The sequence below is a fragment of the Ranitomeya imitator genome, chromosome 4 (genome assembly GCF_032444005.1).
Source record: "Ranitomeya imitator isolate aRanImi1 chromosome 4, aRanImi1.pri, whole genome shotgun sequence".
Lineage (NCBI taxonomy): Eukaryota > Metazoa > Chordata > Amphibia > Anura > Dendrobatidae > Ranitomeya > Ranitomeya imitator.
The window spans coordinates 272,082,221-272,108,267 of record NC_091285.1 but is presented as its reverse complement, the minus strand read 5'-3'; the positions used below and the strand labels follow the sequence as shown (position 1 = coordinate 272,108,267).

Below are 26,047 nucleotides of genomic sequence, written 5' to 3'. Positions count from 1 at the left end.
TTGGTTTCGCCATTTTTCTGCAACTCTGGGTTCCATCCTCGTTTCTCGTCAGGACAGGTTGAGTCTTCGGACTGTCCTGGTGTGGATACTGTGGTGGACAGGTTGCAGCAGATTTGGACTCAGGTAGTGGACAATTTGACCTTGTCCCAGGAGAAGGCTCAACGTTTTGCTAATCGCAGACGCTGTGTGGGTCCCCGACTTCGTGTTGGGGATCTGGTTTGGTTATCTTCTCGTCATATTCCTATGAAGGTTTCCTCTCCTAAGTTTAAACCTCGTTTCATTGGTCCGTATAGGATTTCTGAGGTTCTTAATCCTGTGTCTTTTCGTCTGACCCTTCCAGATTCTTTTTCCATACATAACGTATTCCACAGGTCATTGTTGCGGAGATACGTGGCACCTATGGTTCCTTCTGTTGACCCTCCTGCCCCGGTTTTAGTGGAGGGGGAGTTGGAGTATATTGTGGAGAAGATTTTGGATTCTCGTGTTTCAAGACGGAAACTCCAGTATCTGGTTAAGTGGAAGGGTTATGCTCAGGAAGATAATTCCTGGGTCTTTGCCTCTGATGTCCATGCTCCTGATCTTGTTCGTGCCTTTCATGTGGCTCATCCTGGTCGGCCTGGGGGCTCTGGTGAGGGTTCGGTGACCCCTCCTCAAGGATGGGGTACTGTTGTGAATTCTGTGGCAGAGCTCCCTCCTGTGGTCACAAGTGGTACTTCGGCTGATTCTCTCTGTAAGCTTCCGTTGGTGGAGGGAAGTGGTACTGCGGCTTCTGAGTTTCCTCCCTCAGGTGATGTGGTGAGGTCGTTAGGTGCTGCTCTACTTAACTCCACCTAGTGCTTTGATCCTGGCTTCCTGTCAATGTTCCAGTATTGGACTTGTTTTCCTCCTGGATCGTTCCTGTGGCCTGCTGCTCTGCATAGCTAAGTTTTCCTTTGCTATTTTGTTTGCTTTTCTTCTGTCCAGCTTATCTATTTGTTTGCTGGAAGCTCTGGGACGCAGAGGGTGTACCTCCGTGCCGTTAGTTCGGTACGGAGGGTCTTTTTGCCCCCTTTGCGTGGTTTTTAGGGTTTTGTGTTGACCGCAAAGTTATCTTTCCTATCCTCGCTCTGTTCAGAAAGTCGGGCCTCACTTTGCTAAATCTATTTCATCTCTACGTTTGTCTTTTCATCTTACTAACAGTCATTATATGTGGGGGGCTGCCTTTTCCTTTGGGGTATTTCTCTGAGGCAAGGCAGGCTTATTTTCTATCTTCAGGCTAGCTAGTTTCTCAGGCTGTGCCGAGTTGCATAGGTAGCGTTAGGCGCAATCCACGGCTGCCTCTAGTGTTGTTGGATAGGATTAGGGATTGCGGTCAACAGAGTTCCCACGTCTCAGAGCTCGTTCTATGTTTTTGGATTATTGTCAGATCACTGTATGTGCTCTGACCTCTATGTTCACTGTGGTACTGAATTGCCTAATCATAACAGCTTCCTCTGAGCGTAATACGTTTTTACCAACAAGTTAAAAACATTTCTTTTATTTGTAGTATGCTCACCTTCTATCGGTAAGAAATACACGTTGAGATTCTCAAGGAATCAATTCATTAGGCAACTCTTCTTCGTATGTTGTATAATCCAATAAGGTGTGCAGCTCACTTTGGAGAACTATGTGTTGATCCTGCTTCAGATCCACATAAGTGGCGATTTCAAAGAGAAAAAAAAACTCCAAGTAAGGCCATGTTCACACAGTGCGTTTTTTTTCTGCGGAACCGCAGCGTTTTTGCCGCTGCGGTTCCGCAGCTGTTTTCCATGCAGGGTACAGTACAATGTACCCTATGGAAAACAGGAACCACTGTGCACACGATCCTGAAATTCAGAAAAAAAGCCGCGCTGAATAGCTGCGGGAAAAAAGAAGTACCATGTCACTTCTTTTTTCGGAGCCGCAGCGGTTCTGCACCCATAGACCTCCATTGTGAGGTCAAACCCGCAGTAAAACCCGCAGATCAAAAATATATCTGCGGGTTTTATTGCGGTTTGTGGTGCCGAACCGCTGCAGCAGGAAGTGCGGGGAAGCGGGCGGAAGTGCGTGGGCGGAGTGTGGCTGCCCCGATCCCGCACCCCCATGCTCCGATCCCCCCCCCCGTGCTCCGATGCCCCCCCGTGCTCCGATGCTCCCCCATGCTCCGATGCCCCCCCCCGTGCCCTAATCTCCCCCCCTTATACTTACCGGGACTCCCGGTGTCCGTCCGGCCGTCTTCTCCCTGGGCGCCGCCATCTCGCAAAATGGCGGGCGCATGCCCAGTGCGCCCGCCGAATCTGCCGGCCGGCAGATTCGTTCCAAAGTGCATTTTGATCACTGAGATATAACCTTTCTCAGTGATCAAAATGAAAAAAATAGTAAATGACACCCCCCCTTTGTCACCCCCATAGGTAGGGACAATAAAAAAATTAAGAATTTTTTTTTTCCACCAAGGTTAGAATAGGGTTAGGGTTAGGGGTAGGGTAGAGTTAGGGTTAGGGGTAGGGGTAGGGTTAGGGGTAGGGTATTTTCAGCCATTTTAACCCTAAAAAACTTCCTAGAAAACACAGACTCTGCATAGAAAACTGCATCAAAAAACGCACCAAAAAAAGGACCTGCGTTTTCTGCAAAGAGCTGCGGTTTTTAGTCCTGAAAAAAAGGATGGAAATCAGGAACGTGTGAACATACCCTTAATGTGGCGCTAAGCACCTACAGATTTTTTGAATTCATCCACTTCAAGTGAAAAATGTTAAAAAATTCATTTATTTTCTCAAAATAAAAAAATAAAATATATTTGTAAATTTTTTTTAAAAAAACAGTACAACGCGTTTCTGCTGCTATTTTTACAGTGCAGCCTTCATCAGGTAGTAAAAAAACAAAAAGAACAAACAATACAATAAGCACTATAAAATGATGTTACAACCTCCAAGTTCTCTTATTTATGAGGGTTCCTAGAAGGGATTAGCAGGGCGGGACCGGGGATCAGGTTCTCCTTTCCTGATGACTAACTACATGGTAGCCTCTAAAGAGACACATTTATCTTATATATATAAAAGAGCAGTTTAGTACTTCTATTCTATCCAAAATGAGCTTTTAAATACATGGTATTACACTGTTACGAACAAACACAACATTAAAAATATAGGTATATACACAATCATAAATATGATTCATTCCAATACCTCATCAATACCATTACTATCAATTCATCCCATAAAATACATTTAAAAAATATATATTTAAAAAAAAAAAAAAGGGAAATTTTTGTTGTTGTTGTATTGACCCATGCGCGAACGACTGAGCTATTTATGACAAACCCTTACACATTCTCTACTACATCATTAAGTCCATTTGGATAAAGGCTTTGTAACCTATATATCCAATATGACTCCTTGCGGTTTAATAATTTGTTCCTGTTATTAGCCCCTTTTGGTATATGCTCCAGCAGTGTGACCGTGATGCAGAAGCATTTATTGTGCTTCAGCAGGAGATGACGGGACAGACTATGTTTAATCTGCCCGTTCTTTGCATTATAGCGGTGATTATTCATCCGGGCACTCAATTCCTGGGAAGTTCGTCCCACGTATTGGAGCCCGCATTTGCAAGTCACTACATAGATGACAAAATCCGTTCTACATGTGAGTCTCTGCTTAATCTTAATTGTTTCCCCAGTAGTATTAGATTGAATACTCCGAGCTCCATGGTTAATGATCTTACAACATTTACATTTGTTTGAAGAGCATCTATATACTCCTGTGTTCATCTTCCCTCCATTCACATTGGTATTGTTTCCTATCATGTTTTCTATTTTTGGAACCTCTCTTAATTTACTCTGAGCTACAATATTTTTCACTGTCGCCCCTCTCCTAAAAGTTACTCCCGGTTCCCTTGGAAGCATTTTCCCAAGAATCACATCTTTTTTTAAAATATACCAATATTTTTTTAAAATTCTCCTTATCAATACATTCCCTTTATTATAAGTTGTTATAAAATTAAACTTCCAAAGATTTCTCTTATTCTCCTCATTGCTTGCTGGCCGTTCTTTCCCTCTAGTTTCCTCTGCATTACAATCTTTTCTCTTCCTACTTGGGAGACAATCCTCCTGTACTTTGTCCAAATTCTTTCTGTATGCTGCCTCGATTAATTTTTTTGGATACTTCTTATCACTGAACCTTTTCTTCAGTATCGCTGATTGGGTCACATAATCTTTAGTGTTTGTACAGTTTTTTCGTATCCTTAAGAAATGGCTGAATGGTACATTAGTTTTCCATTTTTTATAATGCGCACTTCTAAAGTCCACGTAGCCATTCGTATCACAGCTTTTGAAGTGCGTTTTTGTTATAATTTTTCCCGCCTCATGCCCCAATTCCAGGTCCAGGAACACGATTTTGTCCCTTCTGATGCATGACCTAAAGGAGATGCCCCAGTTATTGTTTTTTTTTCTCTTTGAAATCAAACATGGGGAGAACATACAAATGCCCTGTAGATGTTGTCCTTAGTGGGATTTGAACCAATGACTAATTATTATGCAGTAATCTTCTGGTCTTTTAGACAAGGGTTTGCTATGTTCTGATCCGCAGTAGGATTTTCTCGTGGCCAAAGGTAGCGATAAACCAAGAGATACTGTATCTTGTTGTACTTGGATTTCTGTTGTGAGATGTCAAGACCATCTGATTGTTATGTCCCAATTGGTGAGGTGAATCCTGGAAATCTTTGGCCTGATTCAGTGAGATCAATCAGTTGAATCAGCAAAGGCTGCATAAGCAAGAAGGCAGCTGACAGAACAGAGGCAGCATGACAGAAGGATGAATGGAAGCTGTAGACTCTAGTTGGCTTAATGGCACAGCATAGTTGTGTTACATATCGTAGAAGTAGCAGAGTAGAATTCTGTCGCAGAACCAGTGAAACATCAGAGTTGGGTATGTGAGGTGAATCAGTAAATAAAGCTAAGTCCAATGTTTCTAGCATAGCTAGGTTTGTCAGTAGGCTCTATAGAGTCCAGCAGTTGTAGCAGAGTCCAGTGGTTGTAGCAAAGCTGATTGTGACAGGATGGACTTCTGTGGCAGATGGTGGAGCTCAGTGAGGTAGCAGTGATAATGATGTCAACTACCTGAATACTCAAGCAGCAATCCGCCACCTTAGCTGGCCTATATGGCCTTCTAAAGTGACTTCAGAGGTATGCCACAGATTACCATTGCAACTTAAAGTGCACAGGAGTGGAGGGAGCCTGATGCTGGATCTGGCTAACACTGACATGCAAGGAGGACATGAACTTGATATTTCCTCATGCACTACTAGACAAACAAAAGAATTGGGTCATGTACAGTCATTTTATTGTTAAACATTTTTGAAAACCAGAATTGACTTATGTGCAACACTAACTGTGGCATTGCAGTACCAAGATGAGCACAAAAGAAGTGCAGCAAAGGGACCTAGTTTAAAACTATAGAGAGGAGGAGGAAGAGGACAGAATGAGATAGATCAGAGTTGTGTAGGAGGAAGACAAAGCAAGCTACAGAGACACATCAAGAAGAGTGACATAGAGCAGAGGAAAATGTAATATGGAAAGATTAATGTAAGAAGAGAGACAAAGAATTAATCAGGCACCTTGTAGGAAAGAATGGGTGGAAGAGCTCAAAAAGACAGTTAACTATACAATGAAGCAGATAACGACAAACATTACTAGACTCATCGTGGTAAGCAACCATGTAATGACTCGCATATAAAAGTTATGGGAGGATTAACCTATATAGTTAATGCCATAGATATTGTTTAGAACAATGTACGGCTGTACTAGAGACTGGCTGAGCTGTGAATTGCAGAAAGCTAGAACTCCACTTTAATCTAATCTATTACCAACTTATCGTTTGATCCACTTTGATCCAATTTTATGAACGATTCTGAAGTTGTAGGACTCGTATATCTGTCATCCATAGCAATTTATATGTTCTTGCATTGCGAAACAGAATAAGTTGGCAGAAGTTCTCTTATTTCTGAACATAATACCTCTGAAGGTGTTATCAGCTCTCCTATTCTTCTCAGTGACACTTTCTGCATTTTGCCAGGGATTCATGGTTCCTTTTCATTCTTGTAATCACTTCTGATGGGCTGATATCTCCGTTTCATCCACTGATTTAATATAATTCTGTTCTTTATTACAGCAGGAAAACCTATAGATGTTTTTGCCGCACAGGCACTGTAACCTCTCCTGCTTTAGAAGTGGCCTAAAGCGTTTCTTTACATGTACATGGACAACTAATCTGTGAATAAAATGGCAATCATTATGCTGCAGTTAGTCCACTTTATTTTCATTGCACAGCTCATTGATTGTGCCGATAAAGGGACGCGCAATTTATTGTAAGACTTAAAGGAAGTCAGTGCACATCTGTGCCATGTTGTACGGCATACCTGATGCTTAATAATCCCTGCCTTGTTTCCAGAGTTAGGATGCATACCACAAGTGACAGGAATGCTACTTACACTCTTACAATAAAGAGTGCGAAACATCGCTTGAATCTAGGCTCATAACATTTTAGTATTGCAATTTAAAATGACATCAATTGCTATTAGATTTCCATGTGATGCAAAACAAGGCTCACTAATAATTCTCTTATCTAATACCTCGCTCAACGTCCTTGATATGACGTCTTCATATGGAAAAGAAAATATAAAAGTAATTGAACTGCGCATACAACCTCCCATTCTGGAGACCAGTACTACTAATACAAGTTACGTAAATATTTTTGTATGGGTGTACAAGATTCTGATTAAACACTGCATATATTTGATATACTATTTGTATTTGGTCTAATTGGATCTATTTTTTTTCTTTAAACACGTACTATAAGCTGCAGCAATTCATTTTGTGTCAGTGCCTCTCTCTGTCTAGCTGGTCCCTCCTTCTCACTATGACTTCTCTGTACAACTTTATAGGCAACAGCTGCAGACATTAGAACACATACTAGAAGCCTCAGCAGCATCACTTTGTGTCAGTGCTTCTGTCTCTGTCTAGCTGGTCCCTCCTTCCCCCCTGACCTCTCAATACAACATTGTAGGCAACAGCTGCAGACATTAGAACACATACTAGAAGCCTCAGCAGCATCACTTTGTGTCAGTGCCTCTGTCTCTGTCTAGCTGGTCCCTCCTTCCCCCTGACCTCTCCATACAACATTGTAGGCAACAGCTGTAGACATTAGAACACATACTAGAAGCCTCAGCAGCATTACTTTGTGTCAGTGCCTCTGTCTCTGTCTAGCTGGTCCCTCCTTCCCCCCCTGACCTCTCCATACAACATTGTAGGCAACAGCTGTAGACATTAGAACACATACTAGAAGCCTCAGCAGCATCACTTTGTGTCAGTGCCTCTGTCTCTGTCTAGCTGGTCCCTCCTTCCCCCCTGACCTCTCCATACAACATTGTAGGCAACAGCTGTAGACATTAGAACACATACTAGAAGCCTCAGCAGCATCACTTTGTGTCAGTGCTTCTGTCTCTGTCTAGCTGGTCCCTCCTTCCCCCCTGACCTCTCAATACAACATTGTAGGCAACAGCTGCAGACATTAGAACACATACTAGAAGCCTCAGCAGCATCACTTTGTGTCAGTGCCTCTGTCTCTGTCTAGCTGGTCCCTCCTTCCCCCTGACCTCTCCATACAACATTGTAGGCAACAGCTGTAGACATTAGAACACATACTAGAAGCCTCAGCAGCATTACTTTGTGTCAGTGCCTCTGTCTCTGTCTAGCTGGTCCCTCCTTCCCCCCTGACCTCACCATACAACGTTGTAGGCAACAGCTGTAGACATTAGAACACATACTAGAAGCCTCAGCAGCATCACTTTGTGTCAGTGCCTCTGTCTCTGTCTAGCTGGTCCCTCCTTCCCCCCTGACCTCTCCATACAACATTGTAGGCAACAGCTGTAGACATTAGAACACATACTAGAAGCCTCAGCAGCATCACTTTGGGTCAGTGCCTCTGTCTCTGTCTAGCTGGTCTCTCCTTTTCCCCTGACCTCCCCATACAATGTTGTAGGCAAGAGCTGTAGACATTAGAACACATACTAGAAGCCTCAGCAGCATCACTTTGTGTCAGTGCCTCTGTCTCTGTCTAGCTGGTCCCTCCTTCTCCCCCTGACCTCTCCATACAACTTTATAGGCAACAGCTGTAGACATTAGAACACATTAGAAGCCGCAGCAGCATCACTTTGTGTCAGTGCCTCTGTCTCTGTCTAGCTGGTCCCTCCTTCTCCCCCTGACCTCTCCATACAACTTTATAGGCAACAGCTGTAGACATTAGAGCACATACTAGAAGCCACAGCAGTTGTGTTGTGACCTCCCAACATACTGCTAAGCCATCATTATTGTTATACTGAAGATCAATTTTAGCATTGAGTTGGGAGTAACTGAATAATACATAAAGGCAGTAGGAGGAAGAGTGGAGTCTAATAAGATATTTTCCTGTTATAAGATACATGGAGGTTTCTTATCTTGGCTTTTATTATACACTTATGGACAGTTTGTTTAAGCAACAGTGACTCTTTAAATAGGTTGGCTAGAATTAGAATAAAGGGTCCTCTTTTTGTTTAGAAACAGTACTACCCTTGTTTTTGGTTTGTGTCCAGTAGTGCATCTCATGTCCACTGAAGTGAACAGGCTGCAGCTGCAATGCTAAGCAGTTTGCGGGAAAAATGGGCTATTTTCAATTGAGGACTAAAACTTGATTCAAGTTTGAAAACTTTTTGGTATATCGTCAATATTCTTGGTTATGAAAACTGTTATAACCTTTGGCCCCAATAGTTTCAGAAGAATACTAAATCCAGTGCTACTGTGGTTCTAGTACAGGAGTAGCTATCTGAGGGAGAGAGGAGGGGAAGGGGAAACGTTTCTTTCTTCCTACAGGAGTAACTAGTCGCATGCATTGCTCAGGGGTGATTTTGGTCCATTCTTCCACACAAACACTCTTCCCATTCTGAAGGTTCCATGGGCTCCTTCTATCTATTAACTCTGAGCTTCAGTTCCTCCCATAAAGTTTCTATTGGATTCAGTTATAAACTTAATCAGCTTAGTTTAGAGATTGATTGATTTATTGATTATTTTTTGTATCAGTGCAAATGGGTAATTGAGCCATTGGATATGCAAACATTTTTTATTTTTCTGTCAATATAGCCATATGAAGGCTTGTTTTTTCTGCAAAAATTTTGAATGACACCATTTCTTTCCCCATATAATGTACTGGGAAAGAGCAAAATACCCAATTTAAAAAGTCTGAAAATTTACTTTTTTTGTTTAGAATATTCACTTTATGGTAACTTTGTTCTATGGGTCAGTAAGATTATGGGAATACTAAATTTATATATTATTGCTTACTTAAAAATAAATTAAAAAAACTTGCAAAAATTGGTTTTAGTCACCATATTCTGAGAGCCATAATGTTTTTAAATTTTCAGTAATTTTTCAGCATTTCCCATTGAGTTGTAGTTTTTTTAATGCAATTTTGTGGTCCATATGATTTTCTTTTCTATTTTTGTACCATTTTGTGGGGGGAGGCGAAGTGATAAAAAAAAGCAATTCTATATCAGTTTTTCTATTTATTTTGTTATTGTTCATTGAATGGAATATATATGTTGATATTTAGTTAATTTGGGCAATTACGCTCACAGCAATGCCAAATATTTTGTTTATTGATATTTTTCCATTTTGCTATTTACATTTGAGGAAAGGAATGATTTAAAATTCTATATTTTTTTATATTTGTAGTTAGGAGGCAAAGCTCAGTTCTCCTGTTCGGTGTTAGTTACTTGTCTCAGACTAGTAATGTCCCCTTATATTAAAGGGCACCTGTCACCCCGAAAATCGCGGGTGAGGTAAGCCCACCGGCATCAGGGGCTTATCTACAGCATTCTGGAATGCTGTAGATAAGCCCCCGATGTTACCTGAAAAAGGAGAAAAAGACGTTATATTATACTCACCCAGGGGCGGTCCCGCTGCTGGTCAGGTCGGATGGGCGTCTCCGGTCCGCTGCGGCGCCTCCCATCTTCTTTCCATGACGTCCTCTTCTGATCTTCAGCCACGGCTTCGGCACAGGCGTACTTTGCTCTGCCCTCTTGACGGCAGAGGATAGTACTGCAGTGCGCAGGCGCCGGAAAGGTCAGAGGCCCGGCGCCTGCGCACTGCAGTACTTTGTCTGCCCTCAACAGGGCAGAGCAAAGTACGCCTGCGCCGGAGCCGTGGCTGAAGATCAGAAGAGGACGTCTTGTAATGAAGATGGGAGGCGCCGCAGCGGACCGGAGACGCCCGTTTGACCTGACCAGCAGCGGGACCTCCCCTGGGTGAGAATAATCTAACGTCTTTTTCTCCTTTTTCAGGTAACATTGGGGGCTTATCTACAGCATTCCAGAATGCTGCAGATAAGCCCCTGATGCTGGTGGGCTTACCTCACCCGCGATTTTCGGGGTGACAGGTTCCCTTTAAAAATAGGCTCTATAGATAGATTCTCCTGCAGATCAGTGTCCGACCCATACATCGTACATATAAGGAAAATGTGCATCTCTCTGAAATAAGACATTTGATTGCAGATTGTAATCTGTCTAGTTTCTAAGCACCATGTTGAAGCTGACCAGGATTAGGTGGTAACAGTGAGATCAGCACAAAGAAACAAATGAAACGTGTTATAGGGGTTGTCCAGGTTTGGCATGAAAGCAGGTACGGACTGGGGCTGAAATTCAGCCCTGGCATTTGAAATCACACAGGCCCGTGTTGTCCCTGTCCCCATGAACCAGATGGAATATATTACTAATATTACCCTGGATGGAGGAAAGGAAGATTTTCTACAAGACCAATATTTTTAATGATACCCATGGGCTGCTGGGGTAAGTGACAGAGTCAGCGATTTTGTGCTCCATCACAACTCTTAACAGTATGGGTATCTTGAGAACACCGATTCTGTTAACAATGTACCAGACAAGGCAGCCCATGACCAGACAGGCCCTTCTGGCATTTGCCAGAATTGCCAGGTGGCCAGTCCGGCCCTGCATGAATGTCTTCATACTATCGGCCACATTCCGACTAGATGTGCACGGCCTCTTTCAATACAAGTGAATTAGTCAGAATGTGGCTGAAAATATGTGTATCACACATACATACAAGCCCGATCTTGAGTATCATGACAGTGCGCTGTGCGCACTGAGAGGATTAACATATCTGCAGTCACACAGAGTGACTGCATACTTTTGTGCCAAACCTGGACAACCCCTTTAATATCTAAAGAACGTCTGAAAATTTTAACATTTATAAATACAAGAAATTTTTGCCACTTACTGTTTGATATCTGACAATTTAAATTTATGAGATGGGACTAACTATTTAAGCCATGATAAATCTGTCTGCTTCACTACCTAAAGTTCTGCTGACTGTCAGACAATGCTAATTTTATGCTACTTACGTGTCGTTTTGATTTTAACTCTAATTACAATACACTGTGCGACATTTTGATAAATTTAGTGCCAAGCCCACTGGTATAGAAAAAAGCACACTTCAAACAAGTGACTAAAAAATGTGATCATACTTGACCATCCAATGTTAGATCCTGAAAATTACTGGCCATGGTGCATGTGACTGCTGTAAAGCAAATTTCCAACAACATTTGATAGCAGCTAAGTCATCCCCAGAATCAAGTACAAAAATTTGAATAAAAAAATCTACCATCAATAAATAAAAAACAATGTTTCCTTAGCTGGTTTTAATAAATAAAAAATAATATAGTTGGTACATCCTCTTTATAAGGGAGCCTGACAGCTGCCCTAACCACAGGCATCACGAATCGTGGACTGCCACCATTATTGTAGCCAGATTCTAAATGCTGCGTTATTTAAGAGAAAACATGGTTTTAATATGTGTTTAGGGATGATGCAGCTAGGATCCAAGTCCAAAAGGCCGATCCAATATCGATGGATTCAGCCATCCATCTAATATATATGGGGCCCCAGGACAGATGATATCGGGAGATTAGGATCCAGGATGCATGATTTTGGACTACCAGTAGTGATAAGCGAGTGTACTCGTTGGTCGGGTGATCTCCGAGTATTTGTTATTGCTCGGAGATATAGTTTTCATCGCCTCAGTTACATGATTTACGGCTTCCAGATAAGCTGAATACATGTGGAGGTTGCCTGTTTGCTAGGGAATTCCCACATGTATTCAGCCTGTCCAGCAGTCGTAAATCATGTAACTGAGGTGATGAAAACTATATCTCCCAGCAATAACAAATACTCGGAGATCACCCGAGCGTGCTCAGGAAAACCAAAGCAACGAGTACACTTGCTCATCACTAACTACCAGCCTTTATTCTGTAAGAGATGGACTGCCGCAGTATATGTTTGGCAGCGGCTCTTTTATGGAAAACACTGCGGTGCTTGGCAGAGTGAGCACTCCTGTACATGGGAGACACGGGCAGGACGGCTACTGGCCCAACCATTGTTTTCCCGACAGATATCCAGTGTTTTGGGGGTTAGTAATAAATGTGGTGCACCTTAATATCTTAATTACGGCACCAGAAAATGACATGTATGAGCTTGGAATGATTTGCCCTCTAATTTACACCATTTTCTGACATGAATTATAGTAAGTCTCCCAGACCATCCCCTGCCTCATTAAGCACTGTCCTTTCTTCTTGACACTTCTGAACAGTTGTGGGAGAAGGGGAAATCGACAAGATATCACAAATTATTGCATACATTTTTATATTTACGTTCTAACAATGATGGTGGGCAAATAAAGATAAAAATTGTTTTTTATTATTACAAAGGTCTTCACCTTATGCTATGTGTTTTTTACTTTTATTTTTGTTAATATGTACTTTAATTCTAAATACTTTGTCCATTTTTATTGCAATATTTTTGTCTCATTCTGATCCTATTAAATTATAGTATCACTTTAAGGCCATGTTCACACGCTCAGTAATTGATGAGAATTTTACATCAGTATTTGTTTTCCAATAATTTTTATTAACATTTTGTCATTAACAAAACATAATATAACTTTAGGAAAGAGGTGAAGGGGAAGGAAGTGGGTAGGGGAATTGGAAGAAAAGGGGAAGGACAAAAGTTTTGAGTTATTAAATGTAAATATATGTAGATATACATTAATTTGCATTGAATGAGATACATTAGAATTATGTAAATTTGTTGAAACAGAATTACATTTTTATACAGTTTATATAACAATTGGAATCTATATCACTCTTAAGAAACAAAAGAGATCTGAGGCACAAATTCAAAGATAGTAGGTCAAAAATGGGTTTCAGACCAGCATATCCATTTTTTAGAGTATTTATCAAAACAATTATTGATTATTGCAAACCTATGTTCATAAGTTTTATGGAGGGAAATTATTTCTAATAAAAATGAAAATTTAGGTGGGTCTTGTTTCTTCCAATGAAATGCAATTGTGTTTTTTACTACTAGGAAAATATTAATTAGAATAGATTACCTCGGTATATGTAAGCCAAAACCAGGAGTGGGTGATACAGAAGTGGTGCATATGTTTCTATTATAGTTTTCCTCTAATTGTTCCACTCCTGGTTTCGGTTTACAAATACTAACATAGTAACATAGTAACATAGTTAGTAAGGCCGAAAAAAGACATTTGTCCATCCAGTTCAGCCTATATTCCATCATAATAAATCCCCAGATCCACGTCCTTCTACAGAACTTAATAATTGTATGATACAATATTGTTCTGCTCCAGGAAGACATCCAGGCCTCTCTTGAACCCCTCGACTGAGTTCGCCATCACCACCTCCTCAGGCAAGCAATTCCAGATTCTCACTGCCCTAACAGTAAAGAATCCTCTTCTATGTTGGTGGAAAAACCTTCTCTCCTCCAGACGCAAAGAATGCCCCCTTGTGCCCGTCACCTTCCTTGGTATAAACAGATCCTCAGCGAGATATTTGTATTGTCCCCTTATATACTTATACATGGTTATTAGATCGCCCCTCAGTCGTCTTTTTTCTAGACTAAATAATCCTAATTTCGCTAATCTATCTGGGTATTGTAGTTCTCCCATCCCCTTTATTAATTTTGTTGCCCTCCTTTGTACTCTCTCTAGTTCCATTATATCCTTCCTGAGCACCGGTGCCCAAAACTGGACACAGTACTCCATGTGCGGTCTAACTAGGGATTTGTACAGAGGCAGTATAATGCTCTCATCATGTGTATCCAGACCTCTTTTAATGCACCCCATGATCCTGTTTGCCTTGGCAGCTGCTGCCTGGCACTGGCTGCTCCAGGTAAGTTTATCATTAACTAGGATCCCCAAGTCCTTCTCCCTGTCAGATTTACCCAGTGGTTTCCCGTTCAGTGTGTAATGGTGACATTGATTCCTTCTTCCCATGTGTATAACCTTACATTTATCATTGTTAAACCTCATCTGCCACCTTTCAGCCCAAGTTTCCAACTTATCCAGATCCATCTGTAGCAGAATACTATCTTCTCTTGAATTAACTGCTTTACATAGTTTTGTATCATCTGCAAATATCGATATTTTACTGTGTAAACCTTCTACCAGATCATTAATGAATATGTTGAAGAGAACAGGTCCCAATACTGACCCCTGCGGTACCCCACTGGTCACAGCGACCCAGTTAGAGACTATACCATTTATAACCACCCTCTGCTTTCTGTCACTAAGCCAGTTACTAACCCATTTACACACAATTTCCCCCAGACCAAGCATTCTCATTTTGTGTACCAACCTCTTGTGCGGCACGGTATCAAACGCTTTGGAAAAATCGAGATATACCACATCCAATGACTCACCGTGGTCCAGCCTATAGCTTACCTCTTCATAAAAACTGATTAGATTGGTTTGACAGGAGCGATTTCTCATAAACCCATGCTGATATGGAGTTAAACAGTTATTCTCATTGAGATAATCCAGAATAACATCCCTCAGAAACCCTTCAAATATTTTACCAACAATAGAGGTTAGACTTACTGGCCTATAATTTCCAGGTTCACTTTTAGAGCCCTTTTTGAATATTGGCACCACATTTGCTATGCGCCAGTCCTGCGGAACAGACCCTGTCGCTATAGAGTCACTAAAAATAAGAAATAATGGTTTATCTATTACATTACTTAGTTCCCTTAGTACTCGTGGGTGTATGCCATCCGGACCCGGAGATTTATCTATTTTAATCTTATTTAGCCGGTTTCGCACCTCTTCTTGGGTTAGATTGGTGACCCTTAATATAGGGTTTTCATTGTTTCTTGGGATTTCACCTAGCATTTCATTTTCCACCGTGAATACCGTGGAGAAGAAGGTGTTTAATATGTTAGCTTTTTCCTCGTCATCTACAACCATTCTTTCCTCACTATTTTTTAAGGGGCCTACATTTTCAGTTTTTATTCTTTTACTATTGATATAGTTGAAGAACAGTTTGGGATTAGTTTTACTCTCCTTAGCAATGTGCTTCTCTGTTTCCTTTTTGGCAGCTTTAATTAGTTTTTTAGATAAAGTATTTTTCTCCCTATAGTTTTTTAGAGCTTCAATGGTGCCATCCTGCTTTAGTAGTGCAAATGCTTTCTTTTTACTGTTAATTGCCTGTCTTACTTCTTTGTTTAGCCACATTGGGTTTTTCCTATTTCTAGTCCTTTTATTCCCACAAGGTATAAACCGCTTACACTGCCTATTTAGGATGTTCTTAAACATTTCCCATTTATTATCTGTATTCTCATTTCTGAGGATATTGTCCCAGTCTACCAGATTAAGGGCATCTCTAAGCTGTTCAAACTTTGCCTTCCTAAAGTTCAATGTTTTTGTGACTCCCTGACAAGTCCCCCTAGTGAAAGACAGGTGAAACTGCACAATATTGTGGTCGCTATTTCCTAAATGCCCAACCACCTGCAGATTTGTTATTCTGTCAGGTCTATTAGATAGTATTAGGTCTAAAAGTGCTGCTCCTCTGGTTGGATTCTACACCAATTGTGAAAGATAATTTTTCTTGGTTATTAGCAGAAACCTGTTGCCTTTATGGGTTTCACAGGTTTCTGTTTCCCAGTTAATATCCGGGTAGTTAAAGTCCCCCATAACCAGGACCTCATTATGGGTTGCAGCTTCATCTATCTGCTTTAGAAGTAGACTTTCCATGCTTTCTGTTATATTTGGGGGTTTGTAACAGACCCCAATGAGAATTTTGTTACCATTTTTCCCTCCATGAATTTCAACCCATATGGACTCGACATCTTCATTCCCTTCGCTAATATCCTCCCTTAAAGTGGACTTTAGACAAGACTTTACATAGAGACAAACCCCTCCTCCTCTCCGATTTTTACGATCCTTTCTAAACAGACTGTAACCCTGTAAGTTAACTGCCCAGTCATAGCTTTCATCTAACCATGTCTCGGTTATTCCCACTATGTCAAAGTTACCAAATACTGATGTAAAATACTGACCAAATACTGACCGTGTGACCATGGCCTAAGGAAAGTATACAGAAGTATCATTTTTATTTCAGTGAAAAGTTGACTTCTATTTTTCATTTATCCCAACAGTGTTCGTATATTCCTCCATGTGAACGAGAGAACCAGAAAAATTCAGACAATGTTCTACAGTGGGAGAAGTATTGGAATCAAGAAATTGGATTCCAGCCATTTATCTGCTATTTTAACCAGCATAGACGGTAAGTATATTATGTCATAGCTCATTTTAATATAAGGCCGAAAAACTTTCAGAAATAATTATACACCTATTTTGACAATAGTTTTCAAGGTACACCAGCGTCATCTGGTCTAAGATCTGTTGGTGACAGATCCACTGTAAAATTTTGGAAAATGTGTAATAAACTCACACACGCTTGGTACTTAGCTCTCTTCATTCATCTTAAGTCCATACTGAAAACTTGGTGTAATGGGATATCATTCCACTCGGAAAGTTCTTTTGCCTGCCTTTTTTCAGTCATTATACTATTGGCCTACAGACTACAAGATGGATGCCTGTAAATGACAAGGAAAATCCAGCACTACGTACTTTCATATGTGTTTTTTCTCTGCTATCCTCTCACAAGGATATCCTCACTCCTTCTGAGCTGCACATTACCATACGGAAAACACTGTTGCAATATTAAAATTGTAATTAAAATTGTATTTAAATTCATGCTAAAATTGTATCTATAAGAAAAAACTGGCACTTAAAAAGCACCTACTACTTATGATCTTCATTGTTGCAGCTTTCCACATCAAAGTAAAGAACCGCAGTTAAGAAATGTTATCATGACGACTATCGCTTTTTAATGGAAAGCTATAACCGGAGAGTGGCTTATTGTTTAAATCAGGTTTTTTTTCTTGCATGTATTAAAAAAAATTTGGGCAAAGTTTTTTTTTTTTTTTTTAAATATTATCTTCATTAAAAAAGAAAATTAAGAAATATTAAAATTTTCACATTGGCTACTGGGGCTTTTTATGCAAAAGAAAAGAGGATAGGGATGCACATGAGCAATAGACTGTGAGTGAAGCTGTGTAGCCACTAACCTTAGGAGATTATGCAACCCTGTGTAGCCTCGTTGTGCGCTTGAAGGATGATGGTGCGTCCAATTGGTAGTTGGCTGACAGCTGCGAGTGGTGGCAAGGTGATCCGCTGTGGTAGCCAGGCAGGGCTTCAGTATTCCTTGCTGAAAGGAGATTCTCTGTGGAATGCGTTTAAGCACCGTGGTGCACGCTGGGAGTCATGTGACCATAGGTCCTTGCGGTCACGTGATGGAAGGTCCTGATCTGCCTGTGAGGTTCCTCTGAGAGCAGCTCCTGCCGCACACCCTCAGGGAGGGAAAATAGCAGTAATAGGAAACAAAATCACCGTCTCGTAAGGAACGCTGAGTTGAAAAAGGTGGAAGCAATAAAAAAAAATATATTTTTCTTTTAAAAAGTGCAGACCTTTATTGAATGATAATCCACAACATGTTTCAACAGCGTTCTGAAACCTGGGCCACACCGTGATTTTGTTTCGTATGACTGGGGTTTTTAGGCTTATACTTCCCATCCTTTCAGAAAGAGTTCTAGAAAATCTTCTTATAACCAAAAGCAGGATTCCAATGACAGATAACACCTCTATACACAGCTGATAAACACAGGATCCACCAATTACAGTAGCTGTTTTCACATCTGACCCTGCTCCCCTTCTCTTTACAATGACTTTTGCACCATCTCATTACAAATTTTAATATAAAAGATAGTCAGGATCTGACTATTGTGACTATGTACATGTGTTGTTTCCTGTAACAAAAGGGAAGCGGAGTCTAAAAAAAAGCCCATAAAAATTGCAAGATTTCTTTTTTTAACATTTTTAATACAGATTGCGATATGTTTAAAAAAAATAAATTTAACACAGAAACCTGATATAAATAATATGTCTTATTCTTTTTCCAAAAGTTTTATTGGGTTTTATATTTTAACTGAGATGGGTAGACAAGGAGGGGGAGGGGAGGTAAGGGGAGGGATATGAGAATAGGGAAAGAACCCCTATGAAAATAGGGGAGACAAGCAATCACATAATACTGTAAGAATTTACACGTAGATGTAGCATAAAAATAATACTTAAGAGAGTATTGAGTAAAATATATGTTTATAAGGGAAATGATATGTGTAACTCTCATAGTAGAAATTAAATTAACTTTGAAGTTGCAGTAGGCTATGGATTATAGGCTATATGTAGTGCTACAAATTACATAGTAACATAGTTAGTAAGGCCGAAAAAAGACATTTGTCCATCCAGTTCAGCCTATATTCCATCATAATAAATACCCAGATCTACGTCCTTCTACAGAACCTAATAATTGTATGATATAATATTGTTCTGCTCCAGGAAGACATCCAGGCCTCTCTTGAACCCCTCGACTGAGTTCGCCATCACCACCTTCTCAGGCAAGCAATTCCAGATTCTCACTGCCCTAACAGTAAAGAATCCTCTTCTATGTTGGTGGAAAAACCTTCTCTCCTCCAGACGCAAAGAATGCCCCCTTGTGCCCGTCACCTTCCTTGGTATAAACAGAACCTCAGCGAGATATTTGTATTGTCCCCTTATATACTTATACATGGTTATTAGATCGCCCCTCAGTCGTCTTTTTTCTAGACTAAATAATCCTAATTTCGCTAATCTATCTGGGTATTGTAGTTCTCCCATCCCCTTTATTAATTTTGTTGCCCTCCTTTGTACTCTCTCTAGTTCCATTATATCCTTCCTGAGCACCGGTGCCCAAAACTGGACACAGTACTCCATGTGCGGTCTAACTAGGGATTTGTACAGAGGCAGTATAATGCTCTCATCATGTGTATCCAGACCTCTTTTAATGCACCCCATGATCCTGCTTGCCTTGGCAACTGCTGCCTGGCACTGGCTGCTCCAGGTAAGTTTATCATTAACTAGGATCCCCAAGTCCTTCTCCCTGTCAGATTTACCCAGTGGTTTCCCATTCAGTGTGTAATGGTGATATTGATTCCTTCTTCCCATGTGTATAACCTTACATTTATCAAACAGGTCCCAATACTGACCCCTGCGGTACCCCACTGGCCACAGCGACCCAGTTAGAGACTATACCATTTATAACCACCCTCTGCTTTCTATCACTAAGCCAATTACTAACCCATTTACACACATTTTCCCCCAGACCAAGCATTCTCATTTTGTGTACCAACCTCTTGTGCGGCACGGTATCAAACGCTTTGGAAAAATCGAGATAGACCACGTCCAATGACTCACCGTGGTCCAGCCTATAGCTTACCTCTTCATAAAAACTGATTAGATTGGTTTGACAGGAGCGATTTCTCATAAACCCATGCTGATATGGAGTTAAACAGTTATTCTCATTGAGATAATCCAGAATAACATCCTTCAGAAACCCTTCAAATATTTTACCAACAATAGAGGTTAGACTTACTGGCCTATAATTTCCAGGTTCACTTTTAGAGCCCTTTTTGAATATTGGCACCACATTTGCTATGCGCCAGTCCTGCGGAACAGACACTGTCGCTATAGAGTCCCTAAAAATGAGAAATAATGGTTTATCTATTACATTACTTAGTTCTCTTAGTACTCGTGGGTGTATGCCATCCGGACCCGGAGATTTATCTATTTTAATCTTATTTAGCCGGTTTCGCACCTCTTCTTGGGTTAAATTGGTGACCCTTAATATAGGGTTTTCATTGTTTCTTGGGATTTCACCTAGCATTTCATTTTCCACCATGAATACCGTGGAGAAGAAGGTGTTTAATATGTTAGCTTTTTCCTCGTCATCTACAGTGGGGCAAAAAAGTATTTAGTCAGTCAGCAATAGTGCAAGTTCCACCACTTAAAAAGATGAGAGGCGTCTGTAATTTACATAATAGGTAGACCTCAACTATGGGAGACAAACTGAGAAAAAAAAATCCAGAAAATCACATTGTCTGTTTTTTTAACATTTTATTTGCATATTATGGTGGAAAATAAGTATTTGGTCAGAAACAAAATTTCATCTCAATACTTTGTAATATATCCTTTGTTGGCAATGACAGAGGTCAAACGTTTTCTGTAAGTCTTCACAAGGTTGCCACACACTGTTGTTGGTATGTTGGCCCATTCCTCCATGCAGATCTCCTCTAGAGCAGTGATGTTTTTGGCTTTTCGCTTGGCAACACGGACTTTCAACTCCCTCTAAAGGTTTTCTATAGGGTTGAGATCTGGAGACTGGCTAGGCCACTCCAGGACCTTGAAATGCTTCTTACGAAGCCACTCCTTCGTTGCCCTGGCGGTGTGCTTTGGATCATTGTCATGTTGAAAGACCCAGCCACGTTTCATCTTCAATGCCCTTGCTGATGGAAGGAGGTTTGCACTCAAAATCTCACGATACATGGCCCCATTCATTCTTTCATGTACCCGGATCAGTCGTCCTGGCCCCTTTGCAGAGAAACAGCCCCAAAGCATGATGTTTCCACCACCATGCTTTACAGTAGGTATGGTGTTTGATGGATGCAACTCAGTATTCTTTTTTTTCCAAACACGACAAGTTGTGTTTCTACCAAACAGTTCCAGTTTGGTTTCATCAGACCATAGGACATTCTCCCAGAACTCCTCTGGATCATCCAAATGCTCTCTAGCAAACTTCAGACGGGCCCGGACATGTACTGGCTTAAGCAGTGGGACACGTCTGGCACTGCAGGATCTGAGTCCATGGTGGCGTAGTGTGTTACTTATGGTAGGCCTTGTTACATTGGTCCCAGCTCTCTGCAGTTCATTCACTAGGTCCCCCCGCGTGGTTCTGGGATTTTTGCTCACCGTTCTTGTGATCATTCTGACCTCAGGGGGTGGGATTTTGCGTGGAGCCCCAGATCGAGGGAGATTATCAGTGGTCTTGTATGTCTTCCATTTTCTAATTATTGCTCCCACTGTTGATTTCTTCACTCCAAGCTGGTTGGCTATTGCAGATTCAGTCTTCCCAGCCTGGTGCAGGGCTACAATTTTGTTTCTGGTGTCCTTTGACAGCTCTTTGGTCTTCACCATAGTGGAGTTTGGAGTCAGACTGTTTGAGGGTGTGCACAGGTGTCTTTTTATACTGATAACAAGTTTAAACAGGTGCCATTACTACAGGTAATGAGTGGAGGAAAGAGGAGACTCTTAAAGAAGAAGTTACAGGTCTGTGAGAGCCAGAAATCTTGATTGTTTGTTTCTGACCAAATATTTATTTTCCACCATAATATGCAAATAAAATGTTAAAAAAACAGACAATGTGATTTTCTGGATTTTTTTTTCTCAGTTTGTCTCCCATAATTGAGGTCTACCTATGATGTAAATTACAAACGCCTCTCATCTTTTTAAGTGGTGGAACTTGCACTATTGCTGACTGACTAAATACTTTTTTGCCCCACTGTACAACCAATCTTTCCTCACTATTTTTTAAGGGGCCTACATTTTCAGTTTTTATTCTTTTACTATTGATATAGTTGAAGAACAGTTTGGGATTAGTTTTACTCTCCTTAGCAATGTGCTTCTCTGTTTCCTTTTTGGCAGCTTTAATTAGTTTTTTAGATAAAGTATTTTTCTCCCTATAGTTTTTTAGAGCTTCAATGGTGCCATCCTGCTTTAGTAGTGCAAATGCTTTCTTTTTACTGTTAATTGCCTGTCTTACTTCTTTGTTTAGCCACATTGGGTTCTAGTCCTTTTATTCCCACAAGGTATAAACCGCTTACACTGCCTATTTAGGATGTTCTTAAACATTTCCCATTTATTATCTGTATTCTTATTTCTGAGGATATTGTCCCAGTCTACCAGATTAAGGGCATCTCTAAGCTGGTCAAACTTTGCCTTCCTAAAGTTCAGTGTTTTTGTGACTCCCTGACAAGTCCCCCTAGTGAAAGACAGGTGAAACTGTACAATATTGTGGTCGCTATTTCCTAGATGCCCGACCACCTGCAGATTTGTTATTCTGTCAGGTCTATTAGATAGTATTAGGTCTAAAAGTGCTGCTCCTCTGGTTGGATTCTGCACCAATTGTGAAAGATAATTTTTCTTGGTTATTAGCAGAAACCTGTTGCCTTTATGGGTTTCACAGGTTTCTGTTTCCCAGTTAATATCCGGGTAGTTAAAGTCCCCCATAACCAGGACCTCATTATGGGTTGCAGCTTCATCTATCTGCTTTAGAAGTAGACTTTCCATGGTTTCTGTTATATTTGGGGGTTTGTAACAGACCCCAATGAGAATTTTGTTACCATTTTTCCCTCCATGAATTTCGACCCATATGGACTCGACATCCTCATTTCCTTCGCTAATATCCTCCCTTAAAGTGGACTTTAGACAAGACTTTACATAGAGACAAACCCCTCCTCCTCTCCGATTTTTACGATCCTTTCTAAACAGACTGTAACCCTGTAAGTTAACTGCCCAGTCATAGCTTTCATCTAACCATGTCTCGGTTATTCCCACTATGTCAAAGTTACCTGTAGATATTTCAGCTTCTAGTTCTTCCATCTTGTTTGTCAGGCTTCTGGCGTTTGCGAGCATGCAGTTTAGAGGATTTTGTTTTGTTCCAATCTCCTCGCTGTGGATTGTTTTAGAAATGTTCTTACCTCCCTTCTGAGTATGTTTTCCTGGGTCTTCTTTGTTCAAGTCTAATGTTTTTCTTCCCGTCCCCTCTTCTTCTAGTTTAACGCCCTCCTGATGAGTGTAGCGAGTCTTCTGGCGAATGTGTGTTTCCCAGGTTTGTTGAGGTGTAGTCCGTCTCTGGCGAGGAGTCCATCGTACAAGTAATTCACACCGTGGTCCAGGAATCTGAATCCTTGTTGTCTGCACCATCGTCTTAGCCAGTTGTTTGCATCAAGGATCCTGTTCCATCTCCTGGTGCCATGCCCGTCTACTGGAAGGATAGAAGAAAAAACTACCTGTGCATCCAGTTCCTTTACTTTCTTCCCCAACTCTTCAAAGTCTTTGCAGATTGTCGGTAGGTCCTTCCTTGCCGTGTCATTGGTGCCAACATGTATCAGAAGAAATGGGTGGACGTCCTTGGAGCTGAAGAGCTTTGGTATCCTATCGGTCACATCCTTGATCATCGCACCTGGAAGGCAGCATACTTCTCTTGCGGTTATGTCCGGTCTGCAGATGGCTGCTTCTGTGCCTCTCAGTAGTGAGTCTCCCACCACCACCACTCTTCGTTGCTTCTTGGCTGTACTTTTTGCTGTCACTTGTTGCTGTGTGCCCTTTTCTTTTTTGCTTGCTGGTATTGCTTCATCCTTAGGTGTGCCATCTTCATCCTCTACAAAGATTTGATATCGGTTCTTCAGTTGTGTGGTTGGTGATTTCTCCATGGTCTTCTTGCTTCTTTTGGTCACATGCTTCCACTCATCTGCTTTTGGAGGTTCTCTGACACTTTTTTCACCTTCTGTGACCAGTAGAGATGCTTCTGTTCTGTCTAGAAAGTCTTCATTCTCTTTGATGAGTTTCAAAGTTGCTATTCTTTCTTCCAGACCCCGCACCTTTTCTTCTAAAAGGGCCACTAGTCTACACTTCTGACAGGTGAAATTTGATTCTTCTTCTGGTCGATCTGTGAACATGTAGCACATGCTGCAGCTCACCATGTAGGTTGTCACATCTGCCATGTTGCTCCTAGATCCTGCTGACTTGCTGTGTGTTTTCCTTCTTGTGTAATCTACTCAGCCAAGCTCTCTTGCAATAATGTCCTACAGGCCTTACGGCGCGCGGTTTGGTGATGCTTTCCAAGCAGCTGGTCCCGGCTGTACCCAACGTATAGATAAGTATATATAAGTATATATTAGTATAGATAAGACAACGTAATAGACCCTGTAAAGTAATAGTATAACCATTATTTGACATAAATGTAGGGATTATATGATAGCTACATATAAACTTGGTTAGATCAGATCAACTCTGACGCTGGGCTGTAGCTTAAGAACGATACCTAAAAAAGGGTTGAGTAAGAAATGCAGTGACATAGATAATGCAATAATGTACACATTAGTATAGGTGGAATTGGGCAATTAGATCGACTCTGAAGCTGTCCAGTAAAAATGAATATTATGCGAAGGCCTGTCGGCTCCGGGTCATCTCCAGATGACCCTAGGACTTTGTGGGCGGAAGAGTTCGGTTCATTTACATGCTACAATGTGGAGTATCAGAAGAAGAAAAGGAAGAAAAATATTTTCCGACACGCTCGGAGAAGATTTAGTTCAAGTTGAGGAAGTGGGCCCTGAGGAAGACCTAGTCGGGTTTATACCCGCACGGTTCAGAAAGACCGCTGCCTCTGCTGGAGAAGAGAAGGTGTACCATTTAGATGCAAAGTGAAACCTCAGGTTAGAAGATTGGTACCAGTTATACTGTATTCCTGCAGTCTTTGGGTAGAGTGCTGAAACAATCTACGTTTTTGTAAGATATCTTTGCACAAATCCCTATAGAAGGTTAAGTGGCCGTATGGAGAGGACAGGAACCTTGGGTTTCTTGCAATGTCCAGCAGTGAGTCTCTCAGCCAGTTGGGATAAAATGAAACAACAACATCTGCGGCTATATTCGACGGTAGAGAAGATGGCCTGCGTATCCTGAATGTTTTTTCAACCAAATTTTTCCCTTGAGTAGTGGGGAACAAGTGGGAGATCATGGGGGAGACATAGCCTCCCAATTGGGATTTTTTAACCGATTCAGGGATCCCTCGGATTTTTAGGTTGTTTTTCCTTTTGAAGTTCTCAAAGATAGCCAGGCTATTCTGGAGTGAAGCTATATCATTCTTTATATTGACCAGGGGATCCGAAAGCACAGAGACGCCCCCCACAAGATCAGAGTGTGTCGATTCCTGATGTTTGCTAGGAGAATATGATTTTGGAGTATAGGAATGTTTATTGGGAGCTATATTGGAATCAGAGAGTGGAGCAGTAATTAATTGTGAAAAGGTGTCCTTGAAAAGCTTTTTAATGAGTTTTTCAGATGTTTTAGCTCCGTTTGTGTCCAAAGAGATTAGGAGAGCTTTGCATAGATTGGTCATAAATCTTTCTGAAGGGTGATCATCAGAAGCTACAATATCATCTATTTGTGAGTTATTTAAAGAATGTTGCCCTTGTGATGGTTTTCCTCCTAGTTTACCAAAAACTTCTCCTAGTGGAAGCGTCTCGGCGGTCGCATGACCCCCCCCCCCGGTCAATTATGTCATCCAAAGCGGGGTCGGAGTGTGATGAAGTTATTGATGATGATGATGACCAAGCACCATCAGGCTCGCTCCCTTCAGAGTCCATTTCCCCCGTGAACTCCTCAGAGTGAATATTCTCTAGGTGCTCCAGAGAGCTGAGGGGCCCCTTTAACTGTTTCAGATTATTGTGTTTTGTGTAGTCAGGAGAACCTGACGCTGTTTTTATTAACAGCTCCTCACTCTCCTCTGAACTGCTGCTTCTGGTAGAGTAGAGGAAGGGGTTAAAAGCCATGTTATTTATGCGTTTTTTTGTCTGCTTTATTGAATTAACAATGGGAGTGTCCCCAGGTGGATGACCCTGTTGTGGGTCTGCGTCTGACTCCTCATATGGGGGTCTGTCCCCGTCTGTT

The 26,047-nt window shown here is 41.2% G+C and overlaps 1 protein-coding gene across 1 annotated transcript in view; it reads left to right on the top strand.

Annotated features, from left to right (window-relative positions):
- KCNMB4 (potassium calcium-activated channel subfamily M regulatory beta subunit 4) overlaps positions 1 to 26,047 on the top strand; it is a 231,503-nt gene that overhangs the window by 118,050 nt on the left and 87,406 nt on the right. Inside the window, exon 2 of the mRNA XM_069764612.1 lies at positions 16,543 to 16,670. Coding sequence (XP_069620713.1) covers positions 16,543 to 16,670 — 128 coding nt within the window. The remainder of the gene's footprint in view (positions 1 to 16,542; positions 16,671 to 26,047) is intronic.